Genomic DNA, 26580 nt, shown 5'->3' with positions numbered 1-26580 from the left:
GCGCCCGCGCCCTCCCCGCCCCGGGCCGGGCTCGCTCCTCGCGGGCACAAAGCGGCTGTTGTGGCGGCCCGGGCGGCGCGAGGAGCGATGCAACCGGCCCCCTAGTCCCAGGGACTCGCGGGTCTTCTCTGCAGCCCACGCCTGGTGTCCCGGCCGGTCCACAGGACTCGCCTCCTGGCGCGGAGTGTGCACAGGGGCCCTTAGAGAGCCCGAGTTCCCCGCGCAGGTCCTGACTGCTTTCCTTTGGAGGTGTGTCCAGCGGGTCCCTCCGGAGCCACCGCAAATCCGAGCGGGACCCACATCCCGAGAGCACACCCCACCTGGTACCTGGATGAGGCTCCACTTCTGATCTCTGCCTGGCTCTGTCCCACGACCCACAGACACTGCGAACCGCGCACCTCCCAGACCGGGAAGGGCAGAGCTGTGCAGATCGCCGCAGCCTGACGCAGCCCCGGGCTGGCGGCCGTGCCGGGGGCGCTCGGTCACCTAGGTTAAGGGTCTCGAGTTGCGAGTGGCAGTCAGGAACCCTTCCGAGGAAGGATGTGCGTGTGAGCCCGGGCTGGCAGGCGAACAAAATAAAGAAGGGAGCTTCACACTTTTCCCTTTACCGTAGGAAGTGACTGCGTTGGGGTGCATGCCTCACTTTCAAGCCGAGGTCCTGGTCTGCTCCTTGGAGCCCAGTGGTTGCCTGGCTGCCCAAGGGGAGGGTGGTTCCCCTACTGCGTCCCTATTACTGGAAGGCAGGGGAGGTTTCCCTGTGAGAGCGGAGGAGGGCCCCGCGCAAACAAAAACTCCGTTCAGCTTAATACTGTGGCAGGATTTCTTTATGTGAGAATAATCATCTGGAGCTCAGTACATCAGTGCGTTCCACACACCCGTGTGGTGACCCGCCCGATCACTGACTGGGTCCCGGGGAAGTGTGAGAGGAGGGAGACGTAGTCTGTGTTGCCCTGGAGTACACACGTAGGAGTGTCCTTGTCAGCTGACCCTTCCTTCACAAGGACTTTAGTTTAAAGTTATGTCCTTTATGTATTTCCAGTGGAAGAGTTTTCCTTTACTACTATTCAGTAACAGTAGTTTTAAATTTTTTTTTTTTTTTTGGCAGCGTAAAAACCCAGCAAGCTTGTATTAATTTTCCGTCTTCTACTTCTGTTTGTTTTGTTTTTCAAATCTTCGTGTTCTGTGAAATTCAAATTTGGGAACTGCTAAGGAGATCCAGCTTGACACATTCTATATTTCTTTTTTCATCCTTCTCTTTTTTTTTTCTTGAAGCTCTGCAGCAGGTACTTTGTCCAGAAATCATTTCTGCCTTGCTACCAGGAACACAGTATGAAAGAAAAAGTTACCCAAAGGAAGAGGTGACTTGCAGGCCGGAGCCTGCCTGGGTGTCTCTAGAGAGACCATGGTGAATCCAGCAGGAAACTGACCTAAAGTGCAACAAGTCCCTGCCAGGCTAACAGCCGCCGTCCCCTCCCCATCAGGGGTATCTCTTGCTTGTCAGGAACCAGGAGCCTCTAGGCTGGACTAGCACAAAACCAGGGGCCCTAATTGGGGTGAGGCCTTTTCTTGCCACCCTTTGCTCGCTGAACAGAGGGAGGAACTGTTGTGACCCTGCAGCATGGCTAGAGTCAGGTTTGCTATGACAGTTTATTTGTTAAAGCCATCAAATGTTCTTTTAGCAAATGCCCTGCAAATTAGAATGTGCTGAGTACTAAAAGAGCCCTTTATTTTGTTTAGCGGACTCATGTTGGCAGCACTGACCCTCACCACCCCCTACCCTCACCACCGTGGGATTGGGTGACCATCTGCGACGGCCCCAAGTTGGCTGGGTGTGCAGCTCTCTTCAGGCAGCTTAGCGAGAGAGCACAGGAACGCTCAGACACAGGCTTGGCCTTGGCCTGCAGACTGCTGTTTTAACATTTTAACTTCATCCTTGAGTCAGGGGTTTTCTAAAGGAGACCGAGGCAGAAAGGGCAGGGCCTAATTAGCTCAATTAGTATTCCTCTCCTGCTTGTTCTCCATGCTATTTAGCTACTGAGGCAACGGAGAATTAAAATATCTAAGTCTAAGTTGTTTGGCAGAAGGCCTTTTGTGCCTGCCTGCCTTAGTAACAACTTTTTTCTTCATCAGCCTGGTTGTGAAAATATTCTGAGAGATTGTAAGAATATCAGCACTGTGGGACAGTTACACAGTATTTAAATAATAGGGTCCCTTTCCCGTGGCCACGTGCAGCTGGGCTCACGGGACAGGGCCCCTTGGACAGGTATTTTGCTTTCTGGGGCTGAGGGCTCTGCAGAGCCCGTGGCCATGGTTTGTTTTCTGTCTGTCCAGTTGCAGTGGGATTAGTGGTCTTTCTAAATGTAAAGGACCCACTTGGGAGGTTTCTTTGGGCTCCTGTGGAAGGCATTGTCTGATTCCAGGGCTGCGGGGCAGGGTGGGCCGAAGATTGCATGGGCTCACCTTGCCAGGGAGGCTTGGGGTGGCGCTGGCACTCTCTTCTTGCTGGGTCCGCTCCCCACTTTGCCAGGGTGGTTCAGAGTCGGTGGATTATCTGTGGTAGAGCTGGGACCTCCTTCTGCACTTGACCCCTGTAGTTATTGCCTCCTCTTCCTCAGTGTGATCCTGATAAAACTGCAGGCGGACCATGAAGTTCACCCCCCAGCGGCTTCTACAAGTTCTGCCAGGCTCTGTGAGTCTCCCCCTCTTCCCTGCCTTTCTCTCAGCTTCCCCTCTTGTACTCCGGCACCTCCACTGTCTCCAGCTCCTTGTGGTGAGGAGCCCCGTGGACTCTGCCTCCTGTCTGGAGCGCTGTCCTCGTGGAGAGCCGCGCAGCCAGCTTCCAGCCCCACAAGCCTCTTCTTGGCTGTCCTGCCCTGGCCTCGCCGCCAGCCCTGCTCCTCCGTGCTGGCTCTTCCAGCTCCTTCCTTCCTTCATTTCTTCCTGCTCATCGTCTGTCTCTGCCAACCAGGGTGTGAGGTCTGTGGGTGCAGGGAGTTTTGTTGGGTCATTCATCACTGCATCTCTTGTGCCTAGTGGGGTGCCTCTCGCCGTGGGGTGGCAGGGTGGCCCTGAGTCTTGGCAGCGGGGATGGAGTGGGAGGCAGCCTGTCTTCACCTGCCTGTGCCTTTCTACAACCGGCTTTGAAGTCAGGTCTGTGTGTGCGGCTTGTCAGGAGGAGATGTTTTAGGGGAGAGAGAGAGGGACGGAGACCTCTCTAGAACCGGTCAGGCAGCAGTGTCTGGAGTCCTTGGTAGAGGCCCCTCACTGCTGTGTCCTGGGAAGCAGAGCTATGGCTGAGGTCAAGGTGCTTGGTATTCAGCTGATTCCCTTGCCCCGTCCGTGGTTTCAGTGGCCTTAAAACACTTAACAAATTTAGAACAGTTTCAGATTTATGAAAACATCGAGACTAGAGTTCCCATGTACCCCACACCCAGTTTCTCATGTTAATATTTTACATCTGTGTGGTGCATTTGCTACAATTAATGAACCATAGTGAGCTACTTATCATTAACCGAAGTTCGTAGTTCATTCAGATTTCCTGAGTTTTGTCACCTCGTCGTCCTCTAACTCCTCTGATACAGTCTTGCACTGTGTCTAGGCTGGCCTCAAGCTTGAGATCCTCCTGCTTCAGCCTCCCAGCTGCTGGTGATGGGCGTGTGCCACCATACGTGGATTGGCTTTGACTTTCTGTGTTCTAAGATCCCATCTGGGGTACCTCATTACCTGGAGTTACCATGTCTCTCTGGGCTTCCCTTGGCTGGGATAGTTTCTCAGTACCTGCTTTTTGATGACCTTGACAGTTTCGATTACTGGCCAGTTATGGGCTTGGGTGATATTTTTCTCATGGTTAAATGGAATTACAGGTTTTTATTTTGTTAGTTTTGTGGTTTTGGAATTGGACACAAGGCACTGAGCTAGATCCCTGGCCTTTTTTATTTTTGAGGCAGGATCTCACTAAGTCTCTAAGTTGCCCATGCTGGACATCCTCCTGCATCAGCCTTCCACAGTATTGGGATTACAGGCATGTGTCACCAGCCCCGCACATCATTTTTATTTTTATTCCTCTCCCCAGCACATCATTTTTAAAAAGCATGACTGGGATACAGTGAGCAGTCTCTGTCCCTGTCTTGTCATCCTTTAGCCCAGGGTATTCCCCTGTGGGCCCTGTTCTTCCTGTACAGACAACTCCTGTTAGGTTCCTTGTGTCACTGATTCTGTGTACATGTGACAAATATACCTCCCCTATTTTTATTTGAAAGCAACACTAAATGTACTGTTCTACATCTTGCTTTTTATTTTTAACTTAAAAGTATGTAGGGGTTAGCTCTTATCAGTATGCAGAGAATGAACTGCTCCTTCTTTTTGATAGCTGTGTAGTATTCCACTATAGGAATCACTGCTTCAAAAATAGAAGTCATATCTGTAAAGCCAGTATTGTTGGGTGTTCAGCAGATGCCTGATATACAGAAAGCCATATGAGATGGAAAGTGACTGAAGTTGAGGCTTCCTAGGGCAGTGGTGGTGAACTTCTGGCACATGTATTATTGTGTTCTTAAGAGAAAAGAAATTAATGTAGAGTTGATTTTTTTCAACTGATACCTCAGTATTCAAGTTTAATTGCACTGTTGGTACTTTGTGATAAATAAGTGGGTTTTAAGTTGCAGTTTGGCACTTGGTTTCTAAAAGATTTGCTGTCACTGTCCTAGGATATACTTGCATTTCATGGTAACATCTTTGGCTATAGGATTACAGATGATAAAAAATACAGTGTTTACATTTTTAAAACGTTTTATTGCATTAAAAAAAATCTCGGCGTTAATCCCCCTCAAAATAAATGTACTCCCTCACTTTAGACTCCTTTACCCATTTTCTTGACACTTTCTGAAGCAGTTCTGGACGTCCTCTTCTGTAGGTGTCTTTAGTTGTGCTGTCATGGCTGCCTCATGGTTTACCTTCAGAGTCATTTTGACTTTTGGGAAGAGCCGGAAGTCAAACAGCGCCGGATTTGGTGAATAAAGTGGATGATGTTTTTTACAAGGCTGCCTTTACATTGGATCACACTCTGCAACATTCACTGAATTTTTGATCACATTTCATAATAACATTTATGAAAGAAGACTTCCAGAACTGCTTCAGAAAGCTATAAGACCCAGCACTCAGGAGGCTGAGGCAGGAGGATCGTTGTGAGTTTGAGACCAACCTAGGCTACAAAGTGAGCTCAAGGCCAGCCTGAACTGCATAGCGAGACACTGTCTCTAAAAGAAAAAGAAAGAAAGAAACAAAGCTACAAGAACAATGGAATAATTGTTTGAAGCAAAGGGAAGTATTTTGAGGGGGATTAATGGCAATGTGACCTTTACTGTAGTAAGTTTTGAAAAATGTAAACATTGCCCGTGTGTTTTGATTACCCCTTGTAGTTACCAGATTCTGTACTGGGAACATTTGTCTGTTTTAGGAAAGATGTAACAGACACAGTAAAGGCGTGAGGAGTAACAGCCCCAGTTACCTTGCTGCCTTCGAGCCAGGAAGGCGATTCCACTTCTGTTCTACTTCTGTTCCGTTGAATGCTTTGATCAGGAAACCCCAGCTGCTGGATGTATGCTTCAGTGGCAGTGATCTGATCTTGGACATGTGGGTGGACAGAGGTAGGAGAAGCTGGAGGAGGGGCCCAGGCTGGAGGCCCACTGCAAGAAACTAGACCCGAAGCTCAGGCTATTGGCAGTGGAGGGGCCAGCAGGAAGGACTGATTAGGACAAGCATTTCTTGAAGGAATGATCGGTCAGACAGGCGTGGGAGCAGCCTGGCTATGATTGATGAGAGGGGTGAGTCAATATGTTTCGGAAGTGGAGTTTAATTTTAGATGATAGTTTGCAGTAAGCCCTGGACTGGAGAGTCACGAAGCCAGAGGGCAGAAGGCAGTTGAAATTGGGCTGGGAGCAGTCACCACACAGACAACAACCAGGGGAAGATGTGGCTACTGTCCAGGCCACCAGTGCGTATCTACGTGCCCTAGACACGACACTCTGACATTTGTGAACTGCAGCTGTATAGTTTTCCATTCATTGCTTCCTTCCTTCCTTTTGGAAATGCTTATTGGTGCCAGTGACTCATTCAGCCAAATCCAAACTCTGAAATATTAATAGGTGGAGAGAGGAAAGATGCCGAAGAGGATAGATCTGGTGCATGGCTTTGGGTTCTGGAACTCCTGTCTGCTATCTGGTACCTGGTACTCTTGGGGTGCAGGGTCTTGGGTGTTGTCTGGGTAACCTTAGCCTCAACCCCCACCCCCACCCCTATAGTGTTCAGTGTTGATGATGTGCTTAGTACAGTGTATCCGGCATTTGGATTTGTCCCACAGCACCCTGACTGGTTGATTGATTGATTGAACTGGGGAGTGAATGTAGAGCCTTCACCCTGGCCTACATCTTAAACCCTCTTTTAAAATTTTTTTATTTTGAGACAAGTTCTCACTAGGTTGCCCAGGCACGGTTCAAACTTTCGATTCTCCTGTCTTCAGCCTCTCAGAGTGCTAGAATGACAGGTGTGCCCCACCATGCCTAACTCCACAGCCTAATTTTAGTACAGTGAAACTACTTTCTTACTGCATGTGAATATGGAATAACACTAGAAATAATTAGTAATGTAGCATCAGTTACATTTATTTTTATAGTTGTTCAGTGTGTTTCATACCAAGCATCTGTCATATCCAAGGAGCCCTTTAGGTAGCATGCCCAAGGTCTTTGAGGTGGGTAGACTAGATGACCAGAGACCAGTCTGCTCTGTCTGTGGAGATGAGGTGTTTTTCCCACCCTGAGCTCTGAATCCCCAGCCCCTGGTCTCAGAGCTCAGTGACCAGGCTCTGGTAATAAGGAAGTTGTTTGTGAATTTGTATGTTGAGCAGAGTCCTAAGTAAGACCTCTCACCTTAAATTCCTTTCTGACCTGGGGGCTTTAGAGGTCTGTGCCAGGATGCCTGGAGCTCAGCGTGTCACAGCAGCCCTGTGTCACCAGGGAGGCCTCCTGGCCTTGTATGGGTACCCGCTGCCCGCGACCCCAGTGGACCTCTTTGTTGTAGACAGGACTCCTTGTTTGGGTCATTTCCTCAGCTTTTCTCCTGATTTTATCCATGTACTGAGGTGACCTAACCAGCTTGTCTTAAAACACTTTTAGCTGCAAGCTTCTGCAGTTCCATAGTTATATGGAAAGATTTTATACATCCAAAAAGAAAGAAAGAAAACAGATGTCACGGGGAGCTGAGTCTGTACTTGATAAGGTAGAAAAGCGGAGGAAAGTTAACTTTTATTCTAGATTTGATTTTTTTTCCATCCTCCGTGGTTGCTGGCGAGGTAAGGGGATTTAACTAAAAAAACAAAACTGACCTTTTGAACCCTGTTTCCAGCACATGCTCTGATTTTTAAAGGCTTCCATATCTGTTTGGAGATCACTGAGTGGGTGTTTTAAAATTAAGAGTGGAGGTTGTCATGAGAGCAAGCTGCAGGCAGGCCCAGTTTCCCAGCTTGCTGTGTTCTAAGACCTTGGCCTGACCTGGGGGGCCTCTTCCTGTGGAAGGGTCACACGTGGCTGGCACCCAGCTGGCCGCTGCAGGCCTGGCAGTGAGAGGGCAGCTGATCTGGTGCATGGAGGGGCCAGCAGGAAGGAAGGTGAGGAATCCCTACACCGCGGATCCAGGCTCCTGGGCAGTAGGCCCATGGCACCTGACGGATAGGGCAATTTCTGGGGCATGTGGGGGCCTGGGCTTCCGGCCGGTGGAAACCACTGTTCCCTTTTGACTCCCAAAGTCTTCTCCCTCCCTTTCCAGCATCTCAGGGCCGCGCGGCTTCTTCTCCCCTCTGCCTCAGCTGCCGTTCTCATCCTAACAGGTGCCTCCTCCTTCTCATGTCACAGTGCAGCTTCTGAGTCCATCAGCTCTGTTCCCTTGCCGTGTGCGATTTCTGTGGTTTTTCTACTGTAGTGTGTGAGGTGAAAGTGGGGAATGTGGTGGGGTGGAGCGGAGAGCATGCGGTGCATTTAACCTCTTCTGCACAGCTGAGCCTGCCTCTGGGACCCCTCTGCAGTCTGGGGTGGGAGGAGGAGGAGGACTGGCCTGAGTTTGAAATAAGTAACATTTACAATGAAAAGGCAGTTAGTTCCCTTGTAATCTTTTTTTTTTCTTTTTGAGACAGGGTTTGGCTCTGCAGTTCAGGCTGGCCTTGAGCTCACTTTGTAGCCCAGGCTGGTCTCAAACTCACAATGATCCTCCTGCCTCAGCCTCCTGAGTGCTGGGATTACAGGCGTGCGCCTCCATGCCCAGCTAGTTTCCTTGTAATCTTACTTTCTGTTTTTTTTTTTTTTTTTAATCAGGGATGGATTTTGAATGTTTTCAAAAGCTTTTTCGTTCCCACCAGGCAATGATAGGGCTTTTTCTCCTCGACCCGTTAGTAGATGTTTAATCAATGGATTTCCTTTGCATTAACCCAATGTTGTATTTCCTCTGTGAGGGGCATAGTAGTTCTTTCGGTATACTAGATTGTGATGAGGTAGTACCTGATTTAGCATTTGCTTTGTTTATACCTGAATGAAACCCACCAGTTCTTTCTTTCCCTTTCTTTTCTGTTCTTTTTTGTCGTTTTTTTTTTTTTCCGGTACCGGGAATCCAGCTCACGACCTTGCGCTTGCCAGGCAGGTGCTGTGCCGCTGAGCTAAATCTCCAGCCCCTTTTTTGTCATTTTTTGATGGACTGAAAGAGATGGAACCTAAGCAGCCCCTGCAGAAGAACTGGGGCTGCTGTAAGTGTGCCTGCAGGGCGGATGTTCAGAACTTAGTGTTTGGCTCAGCCGATGAGCCTTACCCAGTGTTTGCCATCAGGGTACCCCTAGCCTAGACCCCCTGTGAAAGAAGGAGGTAATCCCTGCTCCCCTTTCCCCAAGCCATTCAAAGCCCTCGTCAATAAGGTTTATAGCCAGGAACTAATCGGTGCATCTTTACCTTGCTTTGAAGGTCTCAACATGTGTACTAGTGGGAGTGCCTCCTCCTGTGAAGAGTGTCTGATGATCCACCCAAAATGTGCCTGGTGCTCCAAAGAGGTATGTGGGTTGGGTGGGGCAGGGCGGGGCCGGGCTGCCACACACATTTATAGTGCGTAAAAATGTGTGTCTTCTGCTGCTGTCCAGGATAGGATTATGAAAAATTCAAGTCAATGAAATGTCAAGTCGGGTCTCTCAATAGTGTTGAATGTCAATCTTGTTTTAGGGAAAGGTTTTCCTTCCCTTTTGTGTGGGAACCAGTTAGGGCTCTGGTAGTGTTGTGATCTTTGGATCAGAATTCCAGGTGACCCAAGCTGTGAAGTGAGTGTGCTGTGTAACAATTCAAAGCATGCCTTGGGTGGGTGGTACCCCTGTAAAATAATGTCTCTGCTTTAAAAGAAAAAAGAAAATTTTATAATGCGCCAAATATGAATGACCATAGCCTCAGAGCACGGATTCAAGTTACCCTGAGTGACATGTTCTGCTGTGGAAGAGGCAGTGTGAACTTTTATAGTCACAGAACAAAAGAGAGTCATAAGTTATGGCATTTCCCAGTGCCTGGGAGCAAATTCATCTGGGTGGCCATAGCAAGGTAGGGAAATCTCTTCCACAGGCCTCAGGTGTTGGCTTGTGGCATTCTGAGCTTTAGGGTTGGTGGAGCTAGAGGTCTGCTAAACTTAGTGGTGAATTCTTTATTAGTCACGAGAATATTAGGTCAGAAACAGAAGTTATGGTACATGGCTATTAAAGGGCCTAAAATAGCCCAAGATAATTTTGGCTCTCGACCTACAACATTCCATCTCTCCACAGTCACAGCAGTCTACTCAGCCAAGGTCGAGCAGTCTGCAGAATCTGTAACATAGGTGCGGCTTCCTCAGAGAACTTCAGCTCACAGTGTGGAGTTGATGTTGCTTATTGACCTTTGTGGAATGGTTTGGTTTAAAAGTAACAAGGATGTAGCTCAGTAGTAGATGCTTGTCTGGCATGTGTAAGGAAGGGCCTGGGTTCCATCCCCAATACTGCGATCAGTCAGTCAGTCATTCAGTATAACAGCTACCATTGCTGAAAGTACTATAGGAAGGGCTACAAGTTTGGGTGATGTTAGGCATGTTGCTGCCATAAGCAACGCAGCTATCAGGGTTTGCTAGGCTAACCAGGAAAAGATCCATTTCTAAGCTTCTTGTCTTTAAGGAAGTTTCTGGGTCACTTGTCTGAACTGTTGTCTGAACCACAGCGCATAAGGCCTCCCTGTGTGAGTTGCATCGTTATAGTTATTTGTAGAGGAACCCAAGACTCGCTGCTTTGGACCGGCTCAGTCTGTATGACTAGGATTATTCTCCATGCAGGAAAGCTTAGAGGTCTAGTGATTTCCTTAAGCTACGGTGGCTAATAATTGTGTGGGAACCCCTGCTGCATGCCACAGTGTGCATTGTACACAGTGTCTCTGATTCTCGCAGCTCCTCCCTCACGTGTGGTGGCACACTCTGGGGACTGAACCCAGGGCCTGTGCACTGGGTCACCTCCCAGCCCTTTTTTAAATTTTGAGACATGGTGTTGCTAAATTGCTAAGCTGCACGGGCTGAGCTTGGACTTGAGATCCTTCTGCCTCTGCCTCAAGAGTGCTAGGGTTACAGGCATGCGCCACCATGCTTGGCTAACACACCTGCTTTATTGGTGACAGTCTGAGCCTCAGAGACATAAAGAGCCTCGTTCGTATCTGTCTGCTTTGGCTTCCGAGCCCAGGCTCTTTTCTTTAGACTGCACGACTTGTTTGTTGCCACATGGGCTCTCTAGCACCTTTTCCCAGCAGGAAGATGCCCCATCAGGTTCCTCTGAGAGCAGACTGTCTGCAGTGGATAAGCCCTTCATTGCATTTGTACTTAATAGTAGTGCCTTTGTTATAACCTTCTTTAAAACCTGTTCTGGTTTCCTGTGACTTGCATGCCAGATCAAAGTTGTGAGGTCCCTTCTTTCCTGCCCTTTCTTCCCTCACCTTCTCCAAACCTTTTTCCTTCATCAGAAGGAACAGCATGAGGATCCCAGGGTTCCTCCTGATGAAGCCCTCATGATTCCTATACTCTTCCTTCCCCCGTTAGGGCCTTCCCAGTATTACCTTCCTGTCACTTGCATGCTCCAGCTTTGAAGACATGTACTGTGTGAAAGCTTACCTGGTTTCCTCTCAGACACGACTCTATCTGTTCTTCCATCCATCTGTCCACCTGTCCATCTGTCCATCCATTTATTTGATATGAGAATGGAAACTCTCTCTGCTGAACTATTAGGGCAGGGGTTTTACCTCTTTGTTGTACCCAGAAGGTATCTAGCACATAGTACTTGCTCAATAAATGTTAGTTGAAGCTATTTAGCTCACTATACAGCTATTTATTGCATTTGGGCCATGACCCTCTTTGTCTCCTCATACTCTGTGTCCCTTCTTTAGCACCTATAACCTTTTACGGGTGATTTGTCTTCACCCCTGTTGCTACCTAAAAACCATCATCTTTTTGAGGAACTAAACTGTCTTATTTGTCTTGGCATCCTCAGTATCCATCTAAGAATCTGGTTGGAATTCATTTTTGATAAGAGGTCTGTTGTCTTACTTTTCTCTCATTGCTAAGACAAAATACCTGCTGCCCAGAGTTAAATGGGGAAAGTTTTATTTAGCTCACAGTTTGTAGAGGTTTCAGTCCATAATTGGCTGGCTCCAAGGGAGGGTGGTACATGGCAGAGGGGCAACAGTGCATGGTGGGTAGAAGGTAGCAAAACAACAGGGACCTTGACAGCATCTTTCTGCCACTTTTATCTTTCCCAGGCTCCTCAGGGTAGGTAGCACTCACACCCTAATCCTAGTGCCCTTGAGCCTAGCATTGCACCATGAGTCAGTCCCAGCACCACACACTCTAGATTCAGGCATGTCTGAGAAAGCCCCACCTGTGACTGCATGAGGTTTCCAGGAGATATCTAGACACAAGCCAGCACACCTGTTAAACAAACTGAATTAGAAAGCCAGAATTTGAATCTCAGCTTTGCCATGATCGACTCTTCCTTTCTCAGTGCGTGAAATGAAAGTGGCCTGTCCTACCCTTCTGCCCTGCTGGCACCGTGCTGTGAGAAGAATAAATAGCGGGTGGGGGGTGGGGGCTGCTAGACGTCTGTGTGCCCCGCAATGACCAAGTGAGTTATCCAGGAAACTGCTGCTGTCGTCCATAGCATTTCCTGGTGAAATGTGGCCAGTAGAATGGGGCAGAGAAGCGGGGGGCTCTGTTTAAGTTTCTTCTTTCTTGTACTAGTTCTCCCTGGAGTCTGACCTCCTGGTACTGACGGTGAATGAGGTTGTCCTAAGGAGCAGATCACTGTCCCAGCCAGGTTCCCTATACTCCACTGGGTTCCCTCTCTGCTCAAGCGGAGCCACACTCTGGGCTGCAGACCTTCCTAGGCTGCTGCCTTGCAAGGTGGCTGGCTGTCTTGCCTGTGGTGAGCTTCTTTCAGGGCCTGACTGTGTGTCAGGGGCTAGAGTCATAGAGCCAGGAGTGGCTTTGATCCCCTGCTCCTTAGAATAAGTACAGCTGGTGCCTTTGTAACCACATCCTGGGAGGCATCCCAGGAGTAAGGACCACAGAGAGCAGGTGATGGGAAGTCCGTGGAGGGCTGCAGTGTGGCCACCAGCAGGGCCAGGTCCCTGACAGGGTCTCTGCCTATCTCTGTGTGGATCCCAGAGCACCATCCCCACGGCTCATGCCCAGCCAGTTCTGCCAAGGCACGTGTACGGAACACTGTGCGGGTATTCTCACGGCAAGGACCAGGATGGCCCACATTCCTTCTGTCCCCATTTCCTGCTTAAAACTCAGCCCCATTGCTCCACCTAACTGCAGTGAGAATGGGAAGACCTGCTCAGCCGTGTGTCAGGAATGACAGGTGCGTGGGTAGACCAGCAGCCTGTGTTGTAGGCATCAGTCCAGTGATGCATGCAGGAGGACATCTGGGGTCAATGCCCCCAGAGAGGACAAAAGGCACAGTACCAGGCCTCTGTGAAGTCCAGCAGGAGGAGTCCTAGGCTAGGCGAGGCCACCACATGCTGAGACGCTGTGGGAGAACAGCGGGCCTGAGGGCATTGGATGCCTGGGGGACACCTTGCTGCTGCCTGGCCTTGGAGCAAATGTGGGGAAGATGGAAGGAGGGGTAGGGGATGAGGAGGGAGGCAGAGGAGAGGCCAGGAAGCGGGATAGCCCTTCTGGGGAAGGCTGGTGGCAGGGAAGGTAATGATGACTGTGTTTTCCTTCGAGCTGGGGAGCTCATGTGAAAAATCAGTGTTGAATCCAGCTCACAATAAAATATTGATTTTTGGTTTTTTTTGGTTTTTTTTTTTGTACCGGGAATCGAACTCAACGACCTCGCGCTTGACAGGCAGGCGCTGTGCCGCTGAGCTAAATCCCCAGCCCCTAAAATATTGATTGTTTAAGAACACATCTCACCAGGTGTGGTGGTACACACCTGTAATCCCAGCACTCAGGAGGCTGAGGCAGGAGGATCGCCATGGGTTTGAGGCCAGCTTGAGCTACAAAGTGAGCTCAAGGCCAGCCTGAACTGCATAGGGAGATCCTGTCTTAAAAGGACAAAAAAAAAAAGCATGTCTCTGTGTTTGAACCAAATGAACAGAATAACGTTGACCTGTTGCAGAGGCCTCCTAGACATTGGTTGGTGACTTAAAGGAGCCGACTGAAAGCTGGCAGAGGGACTTCCTATGCCCCAGGCTAGGAGTGTGTGTGGCAGTGTGCTGCTGGCCCATGACGCCCACTTGGGTTTGTCACTCATTGCCTTCCCTTCAGACCCACACAGGCTTTGCCAGGCGGGCGGCAGGGTACCTGGCCTACCATGTGCAGTGAGAAGCAGCATGGAGGCGGCCAGTCCCGCTGGTGCCCGCTTCCCACCTGGGCTGTCCGCCTGCAACCCCGCATCCCGAGAGCCTGTCCTTTCTGCGCTCTTCCAGGGCTTGCACTGTCGCCCTCTTCCACCGTTTTAAAACACACAGAAATGTGTCCTTTACCTAAAACACCTAAAACAGTACCACATCTCGTTGGAGTTACCAGCTTCAGCAGCGGTTGGCCGGTGTTGTTCACAGGGGAACCTGAACACGGGCCTTCGTGCCATGCTGCTAAACTGCCCTGAGCACTCTCACTGTGGAGAAAGAGATTTTTGTTGTGTGGTATAGCCAATTTTTGATTTTTTATTTTGAGATGGGGTCTCCCTAAGTCGCTAAGTTGCTCAGGCTGGGCTTGAATTTGTGATCCTCCCACCTCTGCCTCCCAGAGTGCTGGAATGACAGACATGTGATCCTGTGCCTGGCTGGGAAGAGGATTTTAATTAACAGCATGCACAGGGAGGCAGTGTGGTGTAATAAGTAGTGACCGCATGGTCTACAGCAGGTTCAAACTAAAGCTTGAACTAAAACTAAAGCGACATAGTTGGGTAGCTGTCTCTTCCCTTTCTTTTGCCATTACCACAGTGTCAAAAGCCACCAAGGTAGCTGGGCACAGTGGCACATGCCTATAACCCCAGAACTTGGGGGCGTCTGAAGTAGGAGGATTGCAAACTCAAGCCAGCATGGGCAGTTCAGCAATATATTGAGGTGCTATCCCAAAATAAAATACCAAAAAAAAGATTGAGGATTTAGTTCAGTGAGAAGATCCTGGGTTCAAGCTTCAGTACCACCAAAAAAAAAAAAAAGGTCACCATGGATACTTCAAGTTCCTGTTCTTGGCCACTTGCCTGTAACATGGATCTGTGTGTGTCTTGGAGAGTTTGCTGCGGGCATTTCTGGAGATCTTGGAGGACTGTCACTTAGGCACTGAAAACCCTGCCAGCCCACAGCACCAAGGGCCTCCGAGCAGTTGTGCTGTGGCCATTAGAAGCCCATTCTGCAGCTTGTGCCCACTTGTCCTTATTGAAATAAGAACCCTCCCGGTCCTTCCCTGAGAGCCCACTCTGTACCTTTGTATGAAGCGGCTGTCCTTTGAGTTTGGTAGATGGCAGGGATATTTCTGCACCCAGGGCAGTGGAGAAGTACTGCACTGAGAGGCAGGGAGTCGGCCCAGTCATTTCTAGCTGTGGAATCTGCAGGAGCCTTGCTGCAATGGAAGCAGATGGTGAAAAGCACCAAACTTGAGCCTAGGCCACCAGGGCCAGAGCACTCCAGCTCCTTGGATGGCCTGAGGTCTATAGACCTCCGGTTCCTGTGAAAGAGGGCTGAGGCCTGAGATGCGCTTGGAATGTGCTAGGTTCCGCCGTCTGGCAGAGGGCCAGCATCAGGTCTCTGGGGCCTGGAGCTTCCAGGACATTTCACGTCCAGATGGCATGGGAGTAGGATTTTCTTCATCGTGAGTTTTTTCTTCCAGGGTTTATAATTGGAGGCATCTGCATCCGTTGACTCTGGCACTTAGAAATGTGGCTAGTGAGACATTCTCTTGATTTATATTGATGCACTTGGAAGGTCATAAGCATCAGAAGATATGACCTTGGTCTCTGTGGTTTTGATTTCCTCTTTTTAAATGGGCATTTGTCCTTGTTCAGAGTTAAACTATCTAGAAAGGAGCTCAGGGAAGAGGTAGATGCTCTTGGTCTCGTGGGTTGACATTCCCTGCAGGGGTCTGCAGCACACTCTGTCCCTTTCCTGGGCAAAAGGACCCTATGGCTGGAGTCAGTTGTGGCTGCTTTGGAATATGCCAGAGACATCCGTACCTGGGGGAGCCCTTGTGACTAGGGTTATGTGGATCAGTGGCAGATCACTTACCTAGCATGTGCAAGGCCCTATGTTCAATCCTCAGCACTGGGGGTGGGGATGGGGGATGGATCCCATGGAGCAGGATGTCTGAGAAGCTTGGGTGAAATTCTCTACTATGTATTGTTTCTCATATATATGGGAAACCATGTGATATTTGAACTGTGAGTCTGACTTATTTAACAGTATTATGTTCTCACATTGTATCCATTTACCTACTAGTGCCTCAAGTTTATCTTTTTATGACAGCGTAGTACTCTTTTGTGTATAAACATCACAGTGTCCTTATCCATTCATCTGGGCATGTGTGCTGTTTCCAAAACCTAGCTATTATGAATTGTGCTGCTGTAAACATGGGTGTGTGTCTTTATAATATGATTTTAATTCTTTTGGGAAAATATCTAGAAGTGGAGTAGCTAGGTCAAATGGAATTTCTATTGTTAGTGTTTTGAGGAATCTCCACACTGACTTCCATGGTAGTTGTACTAGTTTACATTTCCACCAATGTAGTACGGTTCCTTTCTTCCCTAGATCCTTGCCAGCGTTTGTTATTATTATTTTTTGATGATAGCTGCTCTTTCTGGAGTAAGATACTATCTCTGTAGTTTTAATTTGCATTTCTCTGATGGGCAGAGATGACGAGCATTGTTTCACATATTTATTGGCCATTTGTACTTCTGAGAAGTATCTTTTCATCTCAGCTGCACAGTTTTTGATTGGGTCTTTTATTTTAGGAGGGGTCTAATTTTTTTGAGTTCTTTATATATTCTTGATATTAGTCCTCTGTCCATGGCTAAATTGCCCAGGCTGGGCTCAAATCTGTAATCGTCCTGCCTCAGCCTCCCAGAGTGCTGGAATTACAGGTATGCACCACCACACCCAGCTAAAATCAAACATTTTTTTGAAGTGCTTGCGGTTTACAAATGCTTTCTCATCCAGCACCTCAGTTTGCTCTCCTAATCCTCGGTGAGGCATATGGGATGGGGATTATCAGTGTCTCCAATTTCAGTAATGCAGATGGAATGTGGAGTTGTGCTGGAGAGAAACTCTGACCACCTCCTGCCCTGTGCCTCTGTTTCCCCACCCAGGTCTTTGGCAACTCACGGTCAGTCACCTCCCGGTGTGACCTGCGGGTGAACCTCCTCCAGAACGGCTGTGGTGGCGAGATCGAGAGTCCGGCCAGCAGCACACGGATCCTGCGCAGCCTGCCCCTCAGCAGTGAGGGCTCCAGTTCCTCGGGCGCAGATGTCATTCAGATGGCACCGCAGGAGGTGGCTGTGGACCTCCGGCCAGGTGAGTTGCTCTTAGGATGGGCTGGACAGCCTAGGTTTGGTGGAGAGTGTGGGGAGACAGAGCACAGTCATCTGTGTATGGATCTTTGCAGTTTTTGAAAAATGTGGGAGAATTAGTGTAAGATAAAATTTATCATTTTAGCCCCCGGTGTATTTGTTACTGAGCCTCATGCATATAGGGCATAGGGCAAGTTCGCTATCCCTGAGCTACATTGTACTCCTTTTTTTTTTTTTTTTTTTTTTTTTTCAGACAAGTTCTTCTATGTAGTTCAGGCTGGCCTTGAGTTCACTTTGTAGCCCAGACTGGCGTCAATATGGAAAGATCACTGGCGCAGTGATCTTCCTGTCACAGCCTCCCAAGTGCCGGGGTTACAGGCGTGTGCCACCATGCCTGACTGTACTCCTTTTTAAATTTATATTTTGAAACAGGCTGGTCAGCTGCCCAGGCTGGTCTTGAACTTGTAATTCTCCCAAGTTAGCCGCTACCCTAAACCCCAGTAGCTGGGATTACAGCTGTGCACCACTGCATCAGGCTCATTTTAACCATTTTTACATGGACAATGAAGTTTACCATATTGTACGTCATCACCACTCTCTTGTTCCAAAACTTTTTCAGCATCCAAGCAGAAGGATGCTGTTCCTTAGGCAGCTGTTCCTCATTCTTTCTTTTCACCAGCCTGATAACCTGTCTTCCACTGTCCATCTCTGAACTTGACTGTCCTAGGTACTTCTTAGAAGCAAATTGGTACATCATATCTGTCTTTAGGTGTCAATTAGCATAACATTGTCAAGGTTCGGCCCTATTATAGCACACGGATTTCCCTCTCTTTAAAGCAGAATACTCCATTGTAATATATGCCACATTTATTTATCTGTTCATCTATGATGGGCATTTGGGCTCTTTCTACCTGTGTAAATAATGCTATTGCTTTTTCTGGGAGAATGCTGGTGGATTTACTCCTTAGTTAATTTAAGTTGCTCCAGAAAAGTGTTACTTCTTAGAAAAACTATTTCTCTGTGTCAGCAACATCCCTTTAATTCACTGACATTCTGCAGGGACAAACTTTTAGAGTAGAGATACTTTGTTCCATGATCCCTGAGCCCTTGCAAGCCGCAAAGGTGATGGCAGTGTAAAGAACCTGACAAGTTTTGTACATCTGCTAATTGCCAAAGGTTTGACCTACTCCGAGGGAGCTAGAATCATCCTACACACGAGAAAACCCCCTGCGGAGGTCTCTCAGTCAGTACATGGCAGATCCAATTCCATTGCAGGCCTTCCTGCCTGAACCCGTGGTTGTTTCTAGTTCCCCACCTCTGTTGTGGAATACTCTGCACAGCAGAACCCTTGTGGCCTCGAAGCCTGGATCTGTATGTGACGACGTTGGAAAGGATCATACTGTTGGGAGGGGGCTGATCTTTCCATATCCCATCGGTTCTTTTTTGAACCTTCATTTCTTCTGGCTTGTTTAGAGGCTTTCATGAGACTCTGTATACAAAAGAACTTTAAAAAGCGAAAATTACTATTTTGAAAGGGTCATGTCCAAAGCTGCCAGGTGCGGGTTTGAATGGGGAGGCTCAGGGCCCCAGAAGTGGGTTTGGTGCAGTACCGCACATGGTGACACTCAGGAAAGCTCCTTTTGTTGTAGCTGTTGTTCTTATTACTCTTTTTATTTTGTTTTTTGGCAACACTAGGTATTGAACCAGGACCTTTGCACAGAGCAACATCCCCAACCTTTTTTTTTTTTTATTTATTCTTTATTTTGAGACAGAGTCTCACTAAGTTGCTGAGTTGCCCAGTGATCTTCTTCCCTCAGCCTCCCAGAGTGCTGGGATTACAGGTGTGCACCACCATGCCTGGTTTATTGTTCCATCTCTGTGGTTCTGTACCATGTGCTGTTTTGGAATGAGCTCCGAGTTATCACGTATTCAGTGAATGTTTGATTTTGCCTCAAAACTAAGAAAAAGAAGGGTGTAAGTAGGCCGCAGTGGATAAAGCACAGACTGCTAGATCATCTGCTCAGGGATTAGAGCCGGGGTTAATTGAAGGTAGGATTTTACAAATCTCCTTACTCTGAGCAGCATTCAACTGATTGATACAGTGAGCACCAAGCTAAGACAGGCCGGTACCCTCACAGCCCTTTGTGGGATGGTTATCAACTAATGTATTCCTGTAGGTACAGGAATAGCCACCAGCTAATGTCAACTCTGTGCCTCCCTTGTCAAATGAACAGTAGAACAGTAATTTAAAAGAAATTCTAGAAAAATCACCCACCTTAACACTATTGTTTTAATTTTTTACTTTACCCTTTTGTCCGTTTACATATGTTCATGTTTTCCATTTACTTACAGTTGTAATTTATTTGTACTTGTGTGCTGTTCTCATTCACTAATGTTTGAAAATAAGGGCCACAGTTCACACCCCTGAAGGGTTTGTAGTTTCAGCTACCATCCTGGGAGGTTTCTGGCTTGCATTTCTGGAGTGCTGAATCTAGAACTCACAGAGGCTGTAGGGTTCTCTTCAGGAAATCTGCTCTGTGGCAGCCGTCCTCGTCTTGGGGGATTTAGTTGGGGAGAGAAGTGGATGTCACAGAGTCAGTGTTAAGGTGTGACTGTGAACAGAGACGCCGTGTCGTTTCACTGTCCACTACCTGGCTTTTAAAACGGCCCTGCAGAAGAGTCAAGGAAACAGCTGGAACAACGGCAGGTTTCTGCACATAAAGCTCAGTCTATGCTCAATTCTAGTCGCCTCTCCAGCTAAGCATGGTGATAGTTTCCCATATTGGAAATAACATGGACAACACGATCCTGTGTTTATACAAAATGTAGGTGCTCTGTGCAGGTCAGGCCTTGCAAGGTGGGGAGCTCAGGGCTGGGAGGCTGAGGCAGGGGCTGGCTGCCCTGTGAAGACCACCTAGTAACATTTTGAAAATGTAAATCTAGTATTTATAAAGAGGAATTCTGGATAATGCCGTTTATTTGGGCGAAGGAAGGAATGGTGTGCTGTACTTAGCAAAGTTTTTGGTGCGTGTTTACTTTGGGGAAATCCCCCTGTTTCTGAAGAGGGCTCTCAGGTGTGTAGGGACTGGTTTTTCCATTATGTTCTTTCAGAAATGCTACTGTGCCTTCCCCTCGCCCTGCCCCCGTGCTCCATAATAGCTATTTGTTGAGTGAAATATAACACTTTGCCAGCCCCATACAAGCCTCAGCATATACGGAAGACAATTGTTCCAGGATAAGTCTGAAGAGAAAGGGAGGGTGGGAGGGAAGCCAGCATCCTTTTCTAAACAGAAGTCTTTAATTTAAAAAAAAAATTGAGATCTAATTCACGCACCCTAAAATTCATTGCTTTAAAGTGATTTTTAATGTATGTGGGAGATTATATAAATATCACCACTATCTAATTCCACAACATTTTTGTTGCCCCATAAAGAAACCCAGTGCCCAGTAACAGTTGTTCTTTATCCTCTCCCCCCTCCCTTCCTCATTCAGCCACTGGCAGCCACTAACCCTCTCGCCAGCTCTACGATTTTGCCTGTGCCTCATGTCACATGTGACCATGTGACCATGCAGTCATCCATTTTGTAAAATTTATTTAATTCTTTTTTATGGCCAAATAATATTCCATTTTGCTTACTTACATAGTTATACCACATTTCAGTTGATGGGCACTTAGGCTGTTTCTACTTTTGGATAATTATGAACACTTGTGTACAAGTTTTTATGAGGACATATGTTTTCAATAATCTTGGATGTATAGCTAGGAGTAGAATTGCTGGATTGTGTAGTAATTCTATATTTAACTTTTTGAAGAACTGCCAAATTTTAAGTAGGATTTTGTATAAAAACAGGATCGTGTTTTCCATTTTATTTCAATACTGGGAACTATATGTCAGGATAAGAACTTTTTTAGAAAAATCCCCAACAACAGACATAAAATCCTTAAGACAAGACATAAACTTCAAAGTAAGTCTTGCTGAGATGGTCAAAAGCTAGCGGTGGTTTTGGAACACTGGGATAACTAGAAAGGGTTTCTGAAAATCATTGTTTGCTTCAATCCCTAAGCCTCTTAAAATGACCCTTGATAGTTAGCTTTTTTTTATTATCTTAAACTTTCTTTTGAAATAATTTTGGATGCACAAGGAGTTGTAGAAATGGTAGAGATTCTCCACATAATCTCCTGAGCTGTACCCAGTGATGAACGGCGGAGGTAACCAGAGAATGTTCTCAAGGCCAGGAAATTGACGTTGGTCAGGAACACTGGCAGAGCTACAGGGGATTGCCACTTTTGAGATGTGCTTCTACCAGCCCCTGAGTAAGGGCTTTTCTCCCCGCTCCTCCCAGGGAGGGACCAGGATGCATGTTGTCCCCCCATTTACCAGACTGATAATGTACCTGCTCACAAAGGTGAAGGAGTTCTCCATGGATGCACGAGGGGTTCTTTTAAAGCAAACTGTAGACCTAGGGCCTGCTGCTTGGAGGCAGACACTGCAGAGGCCGCCATGTCGTCAAATGACATGTTCCGTGACATCTTGACCTCTGTCCAGAGTCAGTCCAGTATTCTGAGGTGGGAGGGGGTGCAAGCTCACACAGTAGCCTGTTTAGATCAGGGAAGCAATTTTCTGGTGCTAGATCTGGATTTAATTTCAGGATGTGAAATGCCTCCTTCTGTAGCTCACAGAGGTGCTGTAAGTTCATTTTCAAAAGTGGGTACCAGGGCCCTAATTCGCTCTTCAGCTGTATTGCACAGATAATTTCTGTTTCCCTTGTTTATTTCAGCTTCTTGCACTGAAGGGAATTCTAAGGAATCAAAAGCCACTCAGTTATGTGGGGTCGACAAGACTTTATCTGCTGAAAACTACTTTGTGGCTTAAAAAAAATCAGTTTTAAATGTTTCTGCTAGAATTCTCCAGAAATGTTTGTTGTCTGATACATGTCCCTAAGGAAAAAGTTAACCTTTTACTTTTTACTGAAGGGAGGGCAGAGGGAAGCAAGCATTACAAATGCATTTCAAGTTGACTGCTAGTTGATACTTGATTTCAGCCGGAGAAACTGCGCTTAATCGTGGATCAGTGACAGGAATTTCGTGCAAAATGCAGCCAGAGCTGGGTGCTTTGAAACAGAAACCGGAGGGTGCGAGAGGGGCTGCTTGAGGGAGCCTCATCCTCCCAGGTGCAGGGGACCCGCTTAGCTGTGGCATCTGCTTTATCCTGTTTCTCTGATCCCACTGCTGGCCTGAGGCCGGGATTATGTGGAACCACCCCAGAAAGAAGAGTTGCGAGCCTGCAGGGGACCCAGGTTGGGAGGGAGGCAGCGGGGAATGACAAATCCAGGCACGAGGCCTGGGATGGTGCTGCCACAGACAGGGACAGACCAGCCCTGCTGCTGGAGGTGAGAAGGGCTTTGGAAGCACACAGGTTTAAGGTTCCAGGCAGTGTGGGAGAGCCACTGTCTGGAAAGGGTGGCAGTGAGGGGTGCATGTGAGCAGGTGTGGTTCTGGAAGTTACCCAGGATGGGCAAAGTGCCTAGACCGTCTCCCTGCGTGCCAGGCTGCTAACGCTGGAGGCTTCTCTGCTAGGAGTCAGGGTGCTGGCCACCCAAGCCAGGTCCTTCCCCTGAAACCTGCTGACCGAGCATGCCGCTTTACCAGCGCTCACTCAGGAGTTCCTGCCATTTAAAATCAAGCTTCGTAAAGGTGCCAGCAAACCCTCCTCAGAGCACAAGTGATACTGACTTCAGTCTTACATCCTTCCCTTTTTGGAGAATGGGAAAAATACTTCCTTTCAACGTGTGAAGCCTGTGTGTGTGTGTGTGTGTGTGTGTGTGTATGCATGCATGCATTCGTGTGGGTATGTTTTTGCGGTGATCAAGTTCTCTTAGAATTTAATACCAAGAGATTGCTCATTTCTGGGCTGGGGATGTGGGCAGTGGTTATGTGTTTGGTTCGCAAGCATGCGGTTCTATGTTCAACCTCCAACACTGAAAAATAAAGAAAAGAAAGAAAACAATTTCTCATTTCTTAGTAGATAACCCTCCCAGCAGAAGGACATCATATTTCCCTCTTTGCCTTAGGTCTGGGACATTTGAAGTTAAATGTGTGTGCCCAGGACTGTAGCTAGTCAAACTCAAGTTTCTGGCAGTTTTTCTTTTGTTACCCCGACAGGAAATTGTTTTAATAATTGACTTCTGGCGGAATTGAGTTATGTATCATATATGTAATCTCATTTACTCCCGCACTGATGAATATTTTCCTCCTTTTACTGAAGCAGAGACTGAGCAGCAAGTGTAGAGGAGCCTGAGGTCTTCTGAGTCTTCGTGACCAGGCCTGGGTTAGAAGCCCAGCTTTCCCTTTTCTAAGCTTAGCGTTGCTGCTGTGCCGGGGCTGCCTCCTGGCCTCTGAGTCTAAGCCAGCCAGGCACCCTCCACAATTCTGCACCTGGGGCACCTATATGTTAATTATTCATCCTCCGCAGAAAGGTAAAAGTCGATTCTGGATGAATGAAGGTGTGGCTGGAAGCTTTGGGGGAAGGTGAGCAGGTATTGGAAAATGCAGGAGGCGCTGCAAAGGCCATGGAGTTGAGTGGAAGAGTTGGGATTGCAAGTTTATGCCATTCTGGGTCTGTGGGGCCTGCATAGCCCAAGGTGGTTCTGCCTGTCGGAATACCACCCCCCCCACCTCTCCCCCACCGAGACCTGGCATCCAAAGGACCCTGTCTGCCTGATCCGAGCCAGAGACGCACGGCAGCAGTCCAGAGCTCATTCTGGAAGAAATCTTGAACATTCTTCTGTTTGAGTCAGACTCTGATGGTTTTTAAAAATAGGCTCATACCAATCAGCAACTCAAACAACATCAATCTTGAGGCAGCTCAAATAATACACACAAAGACAAGTCAGGGAGGCAGGCTTGGAGCTGCAACTGTGGCTACAAATAGTAATTATCATAATTGTACTTCCTGTGTGCAAGCCTTTATCAGCACAAAGCACCCCTCTCCCACACCAGAGCATGCAGCCTCAATCAGTGCAGTGGGCACTGTTGCTGTTTGCATTTGACATGTAGAGAAACAGGCCTAGGTTGCACCCCTAATGGAGGGACAGAGCTGCAACTTAAACTAAAATCTTTTGATCACTGGATTCTTCCTGGTCTACCTCTTGAAATGTGCCTGTCTGCAGTGAGAGAAGAGCAAGAGAATTTCATTCTCTGTTCTGCAGGAGCCCTGAAGCAATCACTCATTGAGTGTCAGCTGAAGGCTAATGATTGGCTTCTCGGAGGTGTGGCTATGGCCAATCAGGAGCGGAGCTATTGCTCAGAGCAAGGTCACTTTGGCTGGTGCAGCTCTAAACAGACAAGATAGCACGTGATCAGTTCTGCTGTGAATGAACAAGATATGTGTCGGTGCTCAGAAGAGGCTAACGAGCCTAGGGTGGACTGAATTGTGCGGTGTGAATTGAATCCTTAAATTGGTTCTAAGTGATTTGTTTGTAGAAATTATGAGATGATTTAGGGAGCATTTCCCCTATGTGGGTCTGCTAGCAATTGAGCTGCCCTGACTTGAGCCCCTCTATAAACCTGGGTAGCAAAGGCTACACCTCTCAGACCCTGGCTTGTCTCCCATCCTCTCCCTCTGAACTAACTCCCATTTCCTTATATGTGGGCTTTCTTATTATAGAACCAGAAATCATTTTATCTTTCTTGTAGTAAGTAAACAAATCTATTTTTCTTTTTCTGTTCTTCTGGTATTGCTGTTCTTTTTCTCTTCTTTTTTCAGGTTTTAAAAAATGAAACTAAAATTTGTACTCCATCTTCCTGTATTTACTATATCTTTTTTTTTTTTTTCTCTTCGGAGGTACTGCGTATTGAACCCAGGGCCCTTGCACTGAGCTGCAGCTTCAGCCCCTTTTTTATTCTTTATTACAAGAGAGGGTCTCACTAAGTTGCTAAGGTGCCCAGGCTAGGCTCAAACTTGTGATCCTGCTGCCTTGGCCTGTCAGTGCAGGATTACAAACGTGTGCTACCACACCCAGTTGATACATGTAATTTCTGATGAGAATGAGTTGTGTTTATGATGTCCCCAAGGACCAAATACGCCCAAGAACTAAATACTGTTGTCTGGTGAATGGCTGAAGAGATGTAAGTAGAGGTGAGTGAGATAGCACAGGCCTAACTACTTTTTTCTTTGGGGTATTTTAAGTCACTCTCTTTGTCACTTACTGTCCCTTTACTTGCCTATCTGTCTCTTCCCCATCTAGTTTTTATTCATGTCTAAACCTCACCCTAACCCAGTAATGGGGACTGAACCCAGGGCCTTCACACTGAGCTACATCCCTAGCCACTTTTAAGAGACTAAATTGCTTGGGCTGGGCTTGAACTTGTCACTCTCTTCTGCCTTAGCCTCCCAGAGTGGGAGTATAGACATGGACCACCATACTGGGCCCAAGCTCTCTTTTGTTAATTCCTTCCTTGCTGGCAATTTCACACCCCATTTCCATCTGGTCTGGGTCTTTCTCTGGCATGTGTTTGATGGGCTGCTCTCCAGTCCACTTTGCTTTCGTGGAATTGTCTGGTTCACTGTCTACCAACTGCCTGAGGGTCTTTTGCTGCTAAGAAAACAGAACACCTTAGTTGAGGAGGCTGATGGTTGCAAGGCTTCCTTTGGAAACACTGAAACAAGTGTTTGGGCAGAAGAGTCCAAGATTCCCCCCTCAGCAACCGTTTCCTTTAGGCACTCCACTTCCAAGAGAACATTTCTCCTAGGAGGCACAGTATCACTAAAGAAAAAGTAAGACATGGAGCAGCTTTGAAGCAGTCCTTCATTTCTGCCCAGCAGGTTACCGGGCATCTAATATGCATAACATCTCTGTTGGCACAGGTGACCAGGCAACGTTCCGGCTGCAGGTCCGCCAAGTGGAGGACTACCCTGTGGACCTGTACTACCTGATGGACCTCTCCCTATCCATGAAGGATGACCTGGAGAATATTCGGAGCCTGGGCACTGTGCTTGCTGAAGAAATGAGGAAGCTCACCAGCAACTTCCGGTTGGGTTTTGGGTCTTTCGTTGACAAGGACATCTCTCCTTTCTCCTACACGGCACCGAGGTACCAGACCAATCCATGCACTGGGTAAGTGGCCGCTGTCTTTCTTTTGGGTAGCTCAAGATAGGAGCAGTGGGAAGACAGCTTGAAGGAAGGAGAGGGAAGGAGTGACCAGCCTGTGTATTTAATCTGATTAATGATGGTGCAACTTGTGGAAAGAAGTGAACTGTCACAAGGTTGAAGATGTAACGATCTTAGCACACTTAGGTTCCTACCCGCCCCACACAGCACTATTTTCTCACATTAGTAGAATTTAAAGAATATCCACAGAGAGTCTTGGGCCCAGGACACAGGGAAGGGACCAGGTGGGACAACTTGCACTTTCTCCTTGCTTGGAGTGACTAAGATGCTTGGAGGTAAATTTGAAGTTTGTCCCTATGGTTTATATAAATAACTATAATTTA

The 26580-nt window shown here is 47.6% G+C and overlaps 1 protein-coding gene across 1 annotated transcript in view; it reads left to right on the top strand.

Annotated features, from left to right (window-relative positions):
* Positions 1-26580, top strand: part of Itgb5 (integrin, beta 5) — a gene marked incomplete in the record, with an annotated part of 100737 nt that overhangs the window by 4521 nt on the left and 69636 nt on the right. The window contains 3 exon segments of the mRNA XM_013515122.1: positions 8997-9082; positions 16886-17090; positions 25954-26203. Coding sequence (XP_013370576.1) covers positions 8997-9082; positions 16886-17090; positions 25954-26203 — 541 coding nt within the window.

The sequence above is a fragment of the Chinchilla lanigera genome, unplaced genomic scaffold (assembly GCF_000276665.1).
Source record: "Chinchilla lanigera isolate Chin_1 unplaced genomic scaffold, ChiLan1.0 scaffold00026, whole genome shotgun sequence".
NCBI classification, from domain to species: domain Eukaryota; kingdom Metazoa; phylum Chordata; class Mammalia; order Rodentia; family Chinchillidae; genus Chinchilla; species Chinchilla lanigera.
This window is presented reverse-complemented; position numbering and strand designations above follow the sequence as displayed.